Below are 11,557 nucleotides of genomic sequence, written 5' to 3'. Positions count from 1 at the left end.
AACTTTCATTTGTTGTTGTGTGAAGAAAGTTGATACATATGAATGACTGCAGACCTTGGTTTATAAAGTGTCCAAATCAAATCTTTACTAATATTGACTTATTAGGGTTTTCTTACCGACGAGCTGTTTAAGTGCCCTTGAAAGAGTGTAAACTGTTTCAGCACCCCTGAATCTGCTCAGTGTGGGATCATCCAGCTCTGCAGAAAGCCACTCGGCAACATCTGCACTACGCAGGACAGTGACCCTCCTGTAAGCAGAATTTAACACCATTATTTTAAACTGAGCTTTAATTTAAGGGGATTAAATCACTGATATTAAAAACAAAGTATTTTACAGCCCATTTCATCTTTAGAGATGTGGATGTTGTTTCTAAAGAGGACGGCCTGCGTAATGAGCTCATCCACAGTGACGAATGTTTGCGCGGACTTTGAAGAAACCTCCCATAACGTGACACGAAACGTGGATCTACAGACACGCACATACAAAAGCCAGGAAATGTCAACGCGGGGAGTTGGTATGCAGAGGAAATGAAGCTGAATGGGTGGTTGTGATCTCTCTGATTAATTTCTACTTGTCATCGTTTGTTTTTTCCACTGCTGGCCTATTTTGACAGTGGAGCCGAGGTGACGCCTACAGATTTATTTATTGTTTTATTTTTATCCACTGAATCTGGATTTCAACCTATTTTATTGTCTGACCTAGATGAGTGTCTAACTGGTTTGCTGTCATCTCTTGCATAACAGCCTGAGCTCAGTGTCCAAAAATCAATTTAATCCTAAAATCAGCATTGTCTCTCCACTCACAAAGGAACAAAGGCCAATCTTGGAGCAGCGGTAAGAAAGCTGCATGAAAACTTGGCCCTGGATAAATGGCTTCCTGTTTGTCCGAGAGAGTGGTTAGCTGGGTCAGCATGCACGAAACAACAACAACCTACCCAGTCCGGTGCTCCGATCGCCTCTTGTTTTCAACTTCTGCTCTTTGCTGGGGTTTAAAGTGCAGTCGGTGCTTCAGATGCAGGGGATTGTGTGAAATGTGACTCTTTATTGTTTGCCCAGTGAGAGTCTTGTCTGCTGGTCAGGATCCACATAAAAATAAACGACGACCGCAAGTGTCGCTGCGCATAAAACAGAGGGGAGAAATTGGTGGGTGCACAGACGCTTCAGTCTTTCAAATGTGGGATGTTTTATCATCCAGAAGCCTTTCACTTGTTGCTCTTGTTTTTGTATTTTTTTTAGGGTGCAAATGAGAGGAGTCTGTAGTGATCCTGCACGAGGAACAAATGTAAAGAAATCATGTATCCTGGTTCAAAAACATTGCAAATGGTTAAAATACTCGTATGCAGCTCAACTGTGACACCTACAATGGTTTGTCATCAGGTAGTCTGTCTGGAAATTGTATCTTTAAATGCAATGAGTCTGTGGAGGCTGTGTTACTTTTAATTGTCTCTCCCACGTAGGATATATCGGTAATTGCTGTGTTCTCAAGTTACAAGTAGAAATAGTCCCACTTTTACTGGGAAGCGGGGAAAGTCCCAATAATGTAGTTCTTGAACTCTGCTAAGCTACCAGCATGTTCCCACAGCTTCTCCTGACCTTCCAGCATGAACCAAACGCTCTGGGTGAACTCGTTTTTAACCAATATTGGCCAACTGAGAGCTAAATCCAGCAGAGGAGCTAAAGACGAGTGTAGTGAGGAGGCTGCAGTTTGGAAAGGAGAGTAGGTGGGGGAGACTTTCTTTCTTTCTTTCTCCCAGGGCCATTAGCATTCCAGCATCTACTAATAGATGGGTGTTAACATCACAAGATGGATTATTTTCACAATGCACTCTGGAAGTTTTGTTTATGTTCAGCTTGAGATATTTATCGAAATGCTGTTTGTTTCTTTAAACTTCTACACGCATTTATGATCATCTATGCAGTGTTTTATAATCGCGTCTCTTCTGTTCTCGGAGGGATAAACTCTCAGAGAATCTTTCTGACATGATGCTGAGCCTGAGGCATATGTCCACTAATCTGATGACTGGTAGTTTCCCGCAATCACCTCAACATCGGCTCATGCTTGAGCTTCCAAACGCCCTGCAGCTCTCCCTATAAGAACAACTACAAAAATACTGGCAAACAGCAGATACCCACTTAAACTCGCTAAATCAGTTTTTACTAGCAGAGGGGTTTATTAAAAATAAGAGCTGTTTGGTTAAAAAAAAAAAAAAGTCAGACAACTTGGCAATTGAGGCAAGTTCTCTGATCTTCACTTAGAGGGACGTAAAGACGGAGAACATGGAGGTGGCTGGTGTAACATTAAAGGAGGCAGGATTGGACTGAGATGGTGAGAAATGATCCTGTGTTGCAACAACTGAAGGAAACAGTCAAAAGATGAAAAAGAGAATAAACTATAATGATTTAAAAATACTTTTTTATTTACATTTCCATTCTCTAAAAGGAGTATAGGATATCCTTTTTTTTAAATTTAAAAATGCATTCATGTCACCTCACGTCTAGAATATATCTTGCAGCATGTGGTTCAAAACTGATACTGGAAAGTGTTGTGTGCTGGGTGCTTGAAGAAATATCTTCACAATGGTCAACGCCAAAGAAGCTGACAAGAAGGTAAGTTATGCTAAAGATGCTGTATATGTAGAGGAAAAACATTTTTCAGAGCGACTGCAGAAAAACGGTCAGCTGTGGAGGAGTGAGCCTTAAACTGACTTCAGTTCTGCTTATAATAGATAGAGTTTGTCAGTTAATACACTGCGTTTAGTTTTATGGTTATTATAAGAGTTCCTGTGCTGCATCCAAACTTAATTTGTCAGTGTGTTTGGAACACACAAGGCTTGACTTTTGACCTCATTCAGAAGTCCACATTTCTTTTAAGAACTCTTCATTTTGCTGTGAAACAGCAAAACTGCTCCTGAATGTTTTCACTACCAAAAAAAAAAAAGAAAAAAAAGCTATTATGCTTGATTTGATTATTTCTCATTGACCTCCTGCAGACCCGTCTGGGACAACCAAAGGTCCACATGTGGCCCTCCGGCCACACAATGCTCAGATCTGCTCTAATTTTATTGCAACAGACAGCTGAACACATTTAGTTATGCTGTCAGAGGGACTGAGTTTATTCACAAATAATTGGGACAAGATTCCTCCAGAAAAAAAATATAAAAGGGAATTATAGTTGGCTCATAAAGCAGATATTCTCACATTTATCAAATAATAAATCAAACTGAACTGATATGCAAATCAGCAGAGATGCAATCATTTTATCTCACTGGTGGATCTTGTGGATAAAATGCCATGAAGTTGCCTTCTGTTGTTGACACTGTGGGTTAATGAGGCTTTCAGTGATTACAGGGTGGGAGCGTCATATGCAAACTGAGAGGGATACGGGATGGTCAGCAAATCTTTGCCTGGGGGGGCGCCTGACAAATCAGTCCAACGGTTGAATTTGCATCTGTTATTATTTCATTCAGTGGAAGCTTTTTTAGAATTCTCTCCAAACTTAAAATGTATTTAACATTTCATATCAAATATTGGTAGAACAATATCAAACTAAATCAGTAAGGCATCGTGATATAGAAGATACAGCCACAGATTACTGCAACTTTAATGAAAATCTTCAATAAACTGTGGATGATAAAAAGTAAATATAGGAAATGGTCTGAAGAAGCAGGTTAGAGGAGATGGTCTGCTGAGTGAGGGTTTTTTTCTTCTTCATGGAGTCAAATTTCCGAACTGTGTGGGTCCTGAGAGTCACTGAGCTCCAGACTGAGAGAGTCTTTGTGCAGAGAGAGAGGGAGAGAGAGAGAGAGAGAGAGAGAGAGAGAGAGAGAGGGAGAGAGGGAGAGAGAGAGAGGCAGTTGGTTGCTGCAGTCAGGCAGAGGGACCTGAGAGTTTGCTGGAGTTTCATCTCACACATTTACTTGCAGTTCACTTCCAAAGCTGGATTTTTATTCACTTTCTCGGAGAAAAAAAATGTCTGAAGGGTAAGAAACATCAGCATTTCCTGCATACGCAGACTTTTTTTTTTTTTTTTTTTTTTTTTTTTACCGATCAATTCATTTATTCATAGGCACTGGAGCAACTCCTCAGAGCAAACTTTAATTTCATTCTGTAATTTATTGTTGCAAAAAATATTTTAATATCCCCCATCTGCAATTTAGCCCATGATGATGTATCTTAAGATTCCTGTGGTATTGTTTTGTATTTTCATGGCTATCTAGAGCCTTGACAACTTTCAATGTGTCCTGATGTGTCTCCTCAGGTGGTCTCTCGCCCTGCATCTCTGCTGGTTTTGCTGGATGGCTTCTGCCCTGCAGGTTATAGAAGGTAAGATTCATGCTGCTGCTGCTGCTGCTGCTGCACTGTGTCAACATTGTTTCTGCAAACAAACATCCTGCTGATCAATCTTTGAGTGGAGATTTGTAGGGCAAAGCAATTTGCTCCAAGTGTGAATTTTACATTAACTATTGTGGACAAAGCTACCTTTTGTCACGCTGCCCCTACATCTAACAAGAATATCTCTTAACTTCCACATCCATGTGATGTAGCCAACCGATTGCTTGTGCAAAAAACAAACCGGGACAATCAAATTCATTGTAGATGCTGTTAATTCAATGATCTACAGTGCTTGTTTGTTTTACAGATGAAGTCATGATTACCAACATGTTTCACTGTAGGTGCTACTAAGAGGGAAAATATATTTTTTGAAAGAAAATGTGTTTGAAACTACTCAATCAACAAGAGAAAGTTGTTATTAATGTTGTTTGTATGTAGAGGTATTGACAAATGTAAAGCTAAACAGTATGGTAAATGTATATTAGAATCTACTGCTGCTCTGACATCATGCTGCAAGGTAAATCCACAAATTGTTAAAACAGAAAGCGGCTCACAGAAGTCATGTCTTTCTTTTCATTTCTGACATCTCATTTTGTAATAAATGCAACTTTTTACAAGAGTCGCATGTTTGGACACATGAGCTGACTAAAATGCACCTGTTTTGTCAGGCGTGACGGATGGAGAGATGATGGTCGTTTAATTATGTCGCATTGAAGTTTTTATTGTCTTTCACAGTGATCAAAAATCTCAACTTTTAAACAAAATCCTCTCTCTTGTTGCTGTTTTTGTCTCTCAGGAGCAGTTATCAGTTGATGCTCTTTATTCTGGGGTGATGACAAGCAAAAGTTTTGACTTGAGAGCTTTTCTCACACTCTTCCCATTCACATCCTCACACCTCTGCTGTTGAGGTGGTGAGGGTCTTCTTATCCAGCTCTGCTGGAGGGCGATTGTTTGTTTGCCGACAGGCTCGGCTTCCTCTGCCCTCTTTATACTGTGTGTGTTTGTTGACGACAACTCAAACGCTGCCCCAGGGTGAGAGGTGAGCGGTGTGTGTGTGTGTGTGTGTGTGTGTGTGTGTGTGTGTGTGTGGTGATGGTGCGAGGGCTTTCCTGTGCCCTGCGATGGCTGTTCGAGTGACTGACATGTTTGGGTGGAAGGGGGGGGGGTTTCGCTGAACTTTGAAGTGAGATGTCGAGCATGTGTAGAAGATTTTTTTGGTAATTGTCAACAAAGGTCTTGTTCCATGTTGAGCAATCACAAAAAGTCTGAACCAGGAATCAAGTCCATTTTATATTTTCCTCACATTACACACAGTAATTGTTGGTATAATGAACTGCCGAAGGCTCGGCGGTTTGAAAAACAATCTTGTGACTAAATCATATGTTAAACCCAGTGAAAGAGCTACATAGTGGAGACGTTATTGCCAGGGCGCCACTGAGCAAATCATTTCAGGAACAAACCATTAAGGCTCTAACATCTGGCATCGAATAAATTAAAATGTTGTGTTAGGCAACTTTCCTGTGGAAAACAGATTTTCCAGAAAATGAGGATTTGGTTCAAATGCAAATATGTAGAACCTGGGCGTTATGCAATGCATTGACATTGCATAATTATTCATATTAGCTCTAAAAAAATAAAAAGTAAATGACAAATAGAGTACACCTCTGTTGAACTCTGTTGACTTATTGGCAAAACCCTGTTACCAGATCCATACAGACATTAACTTTGTAGTGTTGGTGCAAACATTATGAAGCACATGAACATCTGAGCATTCTAAAAAGTGCCTTTGAGCAAATTTCAACTCATCTACCCTTCATGTTTGTCAATATTTTATACTGATTTATAAGACTTCTCTCCATAATTGAATCAAAAACGGATGCACACTCCACATGTTACTTTCTTTACACATGCTGTAAGCTCACAACAGAATTTGGTGTTTGTGTGTTCCGGGTTTCCAACTTCATCATGCCAGCCAGCTTAAAAAAAAAAAAAAGAAGGAAAAAAGGGAAAACACTCATTTCTGGCTCAAGGAACCTTCACTTTCCATTTAGCGTTGGTTGAATTGCTCTGAAAGGATTCCATGTTTAGCCAATATAAATGATTGCGAGGTGAGCCCAGTGGGAGACTGTTTCTGACGAGTTTCCTCTGTACTGTAAAACCCAGGGACATTATTTCACTCACGACAGTTTCAGCCTTGTTAGCGCTGACGTCCTCAGTTGTGACCATGTGTCATCTGTAATTTTTTCTGATGTCAAAAAAACATAGTTGTTCACATTCATTTGACCCCCTCCCACCATGAACTATGACCCGCTTCCACTCCTGACCTTATTTGATTTCCGGTGTTTCTGCACTGAGAACTTCCTTCGGAGTCTGAAACCTGACGATGAGCCGTATTAAAGCTCCTCTACCTAAATGTCTTGGGTGTATTAAGAGGATCGAGCGCCGTCTGGAATGCGCTCACTCACACAGAGTGAGTTTGATTTGAACACAGTTAGCCACAATGGAGCAACTGTACAAGGTGTCACTGCTGTTTGTGTGTAACCGTCAGTTCTGTGAAGGAACTTAACCGGAAAAATGAAAACCTCCCACTGGAAACTTGAAAAGAAGAATGAGCATTTCTTCTTGGGTCTTTGGACTTTCCGTTGAGAATGGTCCCTCTTACATATTTTCCATGATGCGATGCTTGCAGAGATGATGTATTCCTTATACTTCGGTTCTCATGGCATTTAGAGGAAATCTCTGTGAGCTGTGGTTGAAAATGAGGGAAGGAAAGAAAAAGTTGCATGGTTGCAGAGGAAATGAACCAAACGTTGTTTTCTGACGGACCTCGTCGTTGTAAGGAAAAAAAAACTGATTTACAGTCTTCACTGGTTGTGACGTATAGACATTAAAATATGTCTTGTCTCATGTTGTTGTTTGATCGCTCGGTTTCCATGGGATCGGTTTGAAAAGCTGAACATGACTCACTGTCATTGTGTGTTTGCTGGAAGTTGTCTGAGCTTTGAGGCATGAATTGTACAAAGAAAGTCTTTTACCTACTGAGGAAACGAGAAGACGGCCTAAATGTTGTGTTTATTTTCACGGGGCATTGGGTCTTTTTCAGATATTAATATGCACCGTCATTGCCAGATTGCTGCATTTAGGCCAAAGTGCAGAATCAGAACTGAATCATCCACATCAACACTGGCACCACAGTACCACCGCATCTCCTTTGAATTCTTAATTTGATTTCAGTCTCCATATATTTTCCTTATGATTTACAGAAAAAGAGCATGCTCTAATCTGTTAGAGTGCAATAAGATTTTTGACTGATGTATGAGTTTATATCGCCTTCACTATATTTTAAAATGCTGTTGGAGCACGATGGCAGCAGGGCTTGCTCATTCATTAGCATTATAGCCAAATCCTAATTGCGCATTGGCCTCCAGGGGGCAACAAAAGTTATATTAAAGCTGGATATTACTAATGCAGAAAAAAAAATAGAAACAGGCTCATGTATTCAAATAGATAATGGCTTGCTTGCTCTGCTTCTGCTGCCCAATGTTTTCAAAATGAGATTACAGATTGAATAGGGATTGGAAAAATGCAAACCATGTTTTTTTTATTTTGTTATTGCAGTTATATTATTGTAAATGTAGCTTATGTATAGTTATTCTTTTGTAAGCATTTATAAATAATCGATGGAGGGTGGGTGCCATATCGAATCTTGCTTAGGATGTCCCCTTGGGTAGGACTGACTCTGGACGACAGGCACATGTGGTCTGACTGTACTTGCTCGTGATTAAAAGATACGTAGTTGTTAAAATCAGGCACATAAAAGGAGTAAGGAAAAAAAATGGCATTTCCATTTCCGGAAAAACTGCTTTCTGAAGTTCAAAGTAGACTCCATAGACAACAGTATGTTGTGTGTGTTTCAATGCTGCATTTCTTCCTGCATGCTGTGGTACATTATGCTCTAATTTTTAAGTTTGATCACCGTCTGGCCCATTTTCACTTAACATGAACTTCCATCATTCTACCAGTGTGAGCTGGTGGAAATGGATAACAGTGAGTTGGACAATCACTTACATTTACAGGTTATTGTTAACATACGAAAGCTGCTTCCTTTATGAGTGGAAATTGGTACGTGCATTTCAAATGTTGTCATGCACCACTGCCTTCATAGTCCTCTGAAATGCATGTCGACTCGGTTATAAACCAACACATCCAGTAGAGAGCGGTGCGTGTCAGTGGTTTCATGTGGGACATTTCGAATCCAAACATTGATGAAGCAACTGTGAAAAGGAAGTGGCCGTGTCCCAAGTAGCATTTAAAATATGATCTGGAGTAATAATTGTTTTTCTTATATTTTTCACTTTTCTAGTGAAAATGTTTATAAATTGATCACACAATTCATCTGAAGCTTCTTTGTGTTGGTGTCATTCGAGGGAATGTAGATTTTCGAGTATCTACACACACTTATAAATTTACCAAATTCCATACCTAATGAACACAGAAGACGGACAAAATTCTCTGCTCATATTTATCCGCATATTCAACATTGAGCACATTTGGCCTTAAAGACATATTCGAGGATTCTCCGCCTATTTCGTGCAACAGGGCCGATTTGCCATTTTTTGGAGCACTGCGCATGCGCGGCTCCCTCCGCATGAGGACTGTGGGGAGCGCGCACGTCAGCCGCATGTCAGTTTGTTTACATCTTCGCGCAGCTGGAGCATCGTCTTTCCGCATAGAATTAAAACACATTTGTAATCATGTCGCTTCTGAATGATGTGCTTTGGTCGCTCCCGCTGCATGTCACTTCCTAAACAATGCTCTGCGCATCCGCAGCTCGAAACCAGAGCGCGCACAGAGGCAGCAACTCGATATGTCTCATCACGCAAACACGTTCCCACATTGATTGTCATTATGACTGCCCAATCACGATTCGGAACCAAACAACGCTGATTGGTTCTAAGGATCCTCCAGTATGTCTTTAACTCCCAGGCCTGTAAGTAAACCATTTTTTTTTCTTACTGCACAAAAAGATGCCACACAGCAGTACTGCTTTATCGTGTACCTTAAAACATGAAGAGTTTCGTCATGTTTCAGCTCATGTAAGACTCTACTCCATTCACTGTGATGGAAACACTCACATCGGTGTGCAAAGCCCATCTTCCTATCCCAGACCTGCTCAGCGCTCAATCTGAAACAATGTCTAGACTCGGCCCACTGTATTTAAATGCCTGCTGAAAGCCGGTGTGGAAAGATGAAAGTGAGTTTGGAGAGCCACTGAGATGGCATCAGTCAGTAATGACTTGGCAGAGGGACAGTAATTACCTGACCTGTGTGAGGAACACACAGGAATGCATACAGAGCTGCTTTCAGAGCCTTTTCTTTTCTTTTCTTTTCTTTTTTCCTTTTCACTGTCTGTTGTTCTTGTTTTGTTTGATGATCAATACATTTAATTCATTAATTCAAGGGTCTTATACTTTAAGCAAACCAGTTCAATATGACAGATAGTAACAAATGAACTTTAAAGCCAGAAAATGACATAAATAAAATCTGAAAGTTCCCTAAAACTTTAAAGAAGACACTGTAAGATCACGGGAATAGCATATATAGTTTAAATATATTTAGGTGTGTTTTCATTATTATGACTGTATACAAGGTGGATACATTTAGTCTGTGATGATGTTGTGATTTCAAATGTTAGATCAATTTTAATTTTTAGTGAAAGTGATTTTTAAAACAGCTGGATTTCAATGATTCGCCTTGTCCATTAAACTTCTCACTCCAGACAGTAAACAATGAATTTCATGGATCTGCATTTCTAAGTATGTCTCCAATGCCTTCATTTTCTTTTATTTGTCACCGTGTTAGGGATAAACGTTATGGATGAACAGCATCACATTCACCAGTTTGTTTGTGAGCTGGTTTGCACTGCAAATGCATGTGCTGAGACGAACTGTGACGTTTTTATTTTTTAAATAAAGAACATTTTATGCCAAACAAAGCAAACCTGAACTTCAAGAGACTGTAACATGCATTTGTCATCTACATTTAGATCACACGTGACAGATCAGATCCCGTCCTTCACCCAGCCTCCCTGGTTGTGTTGCAGTGCAGCTCGGTGCCGCCAAGTTGGTCTCTGTTGTGATTTTCGTTCTTGTGGTTGTGGTTCCTTCCTTGTGATGAGTAAGTGAGTGAGCCATAAAATGTGGACGCGAAGAAAAGACAGAAAAAAAAATCCATGTGAACTCTTTGTGAGTTTTTTTTACACACACCATCATTTTTTTTTTCACTTCTGGAAGTCGCAGGGGTGTACAGTTCAACAGCTTGATCAAAAGACCTGCTGTAAAATTATTAATTTATCATTAAAAATAAACTTCTTAAGACTTTTTTTTTTTTTTTTTTGGAGAGAGATCAGCTAAGCAGCACACTGTCCAACATTCGGCATCTGCTCTTCTGAACAATGAGCATTTCTGTGGCGGATTCTCAGTGGGTGGATGTCAATAGATGGTACTCTGCCAGAGGAAAAATGGAGCAAATATGAGATAATATTTTCCTGTCACATTTTCTTTCTGAAGGTTGTCTGTCCTTTCCAGAAGTTCACATGAAGGATGTGTCACATTGCAACAAAAAAATGCAAGCAAGAACAGCAGAACGACCATTAAGGAACACGTGGATATACCAGTGTATCTCAGAAGCTGAAATATTTAAAGACATTTCTGTCATATTCTCAATAAGTTTAGCTTATAATATACATTATTACAAATATGTGTCTGTTTTAGGAGAAGAAATGAAATGTTTCCTTTAATTTTAAAATTTAAATCAAAATCACAATTAAATGTGTGAGAAAAAATGTTTATAGTCCAGTTAAGATGTAAGATTAAGAGTCCACAAAAACACAAGCAAAACAACTTCTAAATTATACTGAATTCATTTATTTAGAACAACCTTTGCATGAACATTCTCCCATCAGCTGCTTTAAGTCACATTTATCCAGCAAAACAGCCAAACCTTTAAGATTCAGCTTGTTTGTTTGTTAGAGAAGCTTAGACTTCTCCAAAGTTTTCATTTCTTTGGACACTGAGTTGAAACTGCAAGACGGTAAAATGAAGGGTGATGTGATGTTTGCGTGGTGGGGGGTGGGGGGAAGGGGGTATTTGAGACACGTCTCAATGAAGGGATCGACCTCCTACATCACAACTGCAATAATCCCGTGTTTTCCTCAATTTGCACAT

The 11,557-nt window shown here is 39.8% G+C and overlaps 1 protein-coding gene across 4 annotated transcripts in view; it reads left to right on the top strand.

Moving 5' to 3' along the window:
• The first annotated feature begins 3,849 nt into the window (after positions 1–3,849).
• col15a1b (collagen, type XV, alpha 1b) overlaps positions 3,850–11,557 on the top strand; it is a 37,734-nt gene continuing 30,026 nt past the window's right edge. For all 4 annotated transcript variants that reach the window (XM_030115657.1, XM_030115654.1, XM_030115656.1 and 1 more), the window contains exons 1-2: positions 3,850–3,979; positions 4,258–4,322. In XM_030115657.1, coding sequence (XP_029971517.1) covers positions 3,969–3,979; positions 4,258–4,322 — 76 coding nt within the window. In that variant the 5' untranslated portion in view covers positions 3,850–3,968. The remainder of the gene's footprint in view (positions 3,980–4,257; positions 4,323–11,557) is intronic.

The sequence above is a fragment of the Salarias fasciatus genome, chromosome 18, assembly GCF_902148845.1.
Source record: "Salarias fasciatus chromosome 18, fSalaFa1.1, whole genome shotgun sequence".
NCBI lineage: Eukaryota > Metazoa > Chordata > Actinopteri > Blenniiformes > Blenniidae > Salarias > Salarias fasciatus.
The sequence above is the reverse complement of the archived record's forward strand: the minus strand, read 5'-3'. Positions and strand labels throughout refer to the sequence as shown.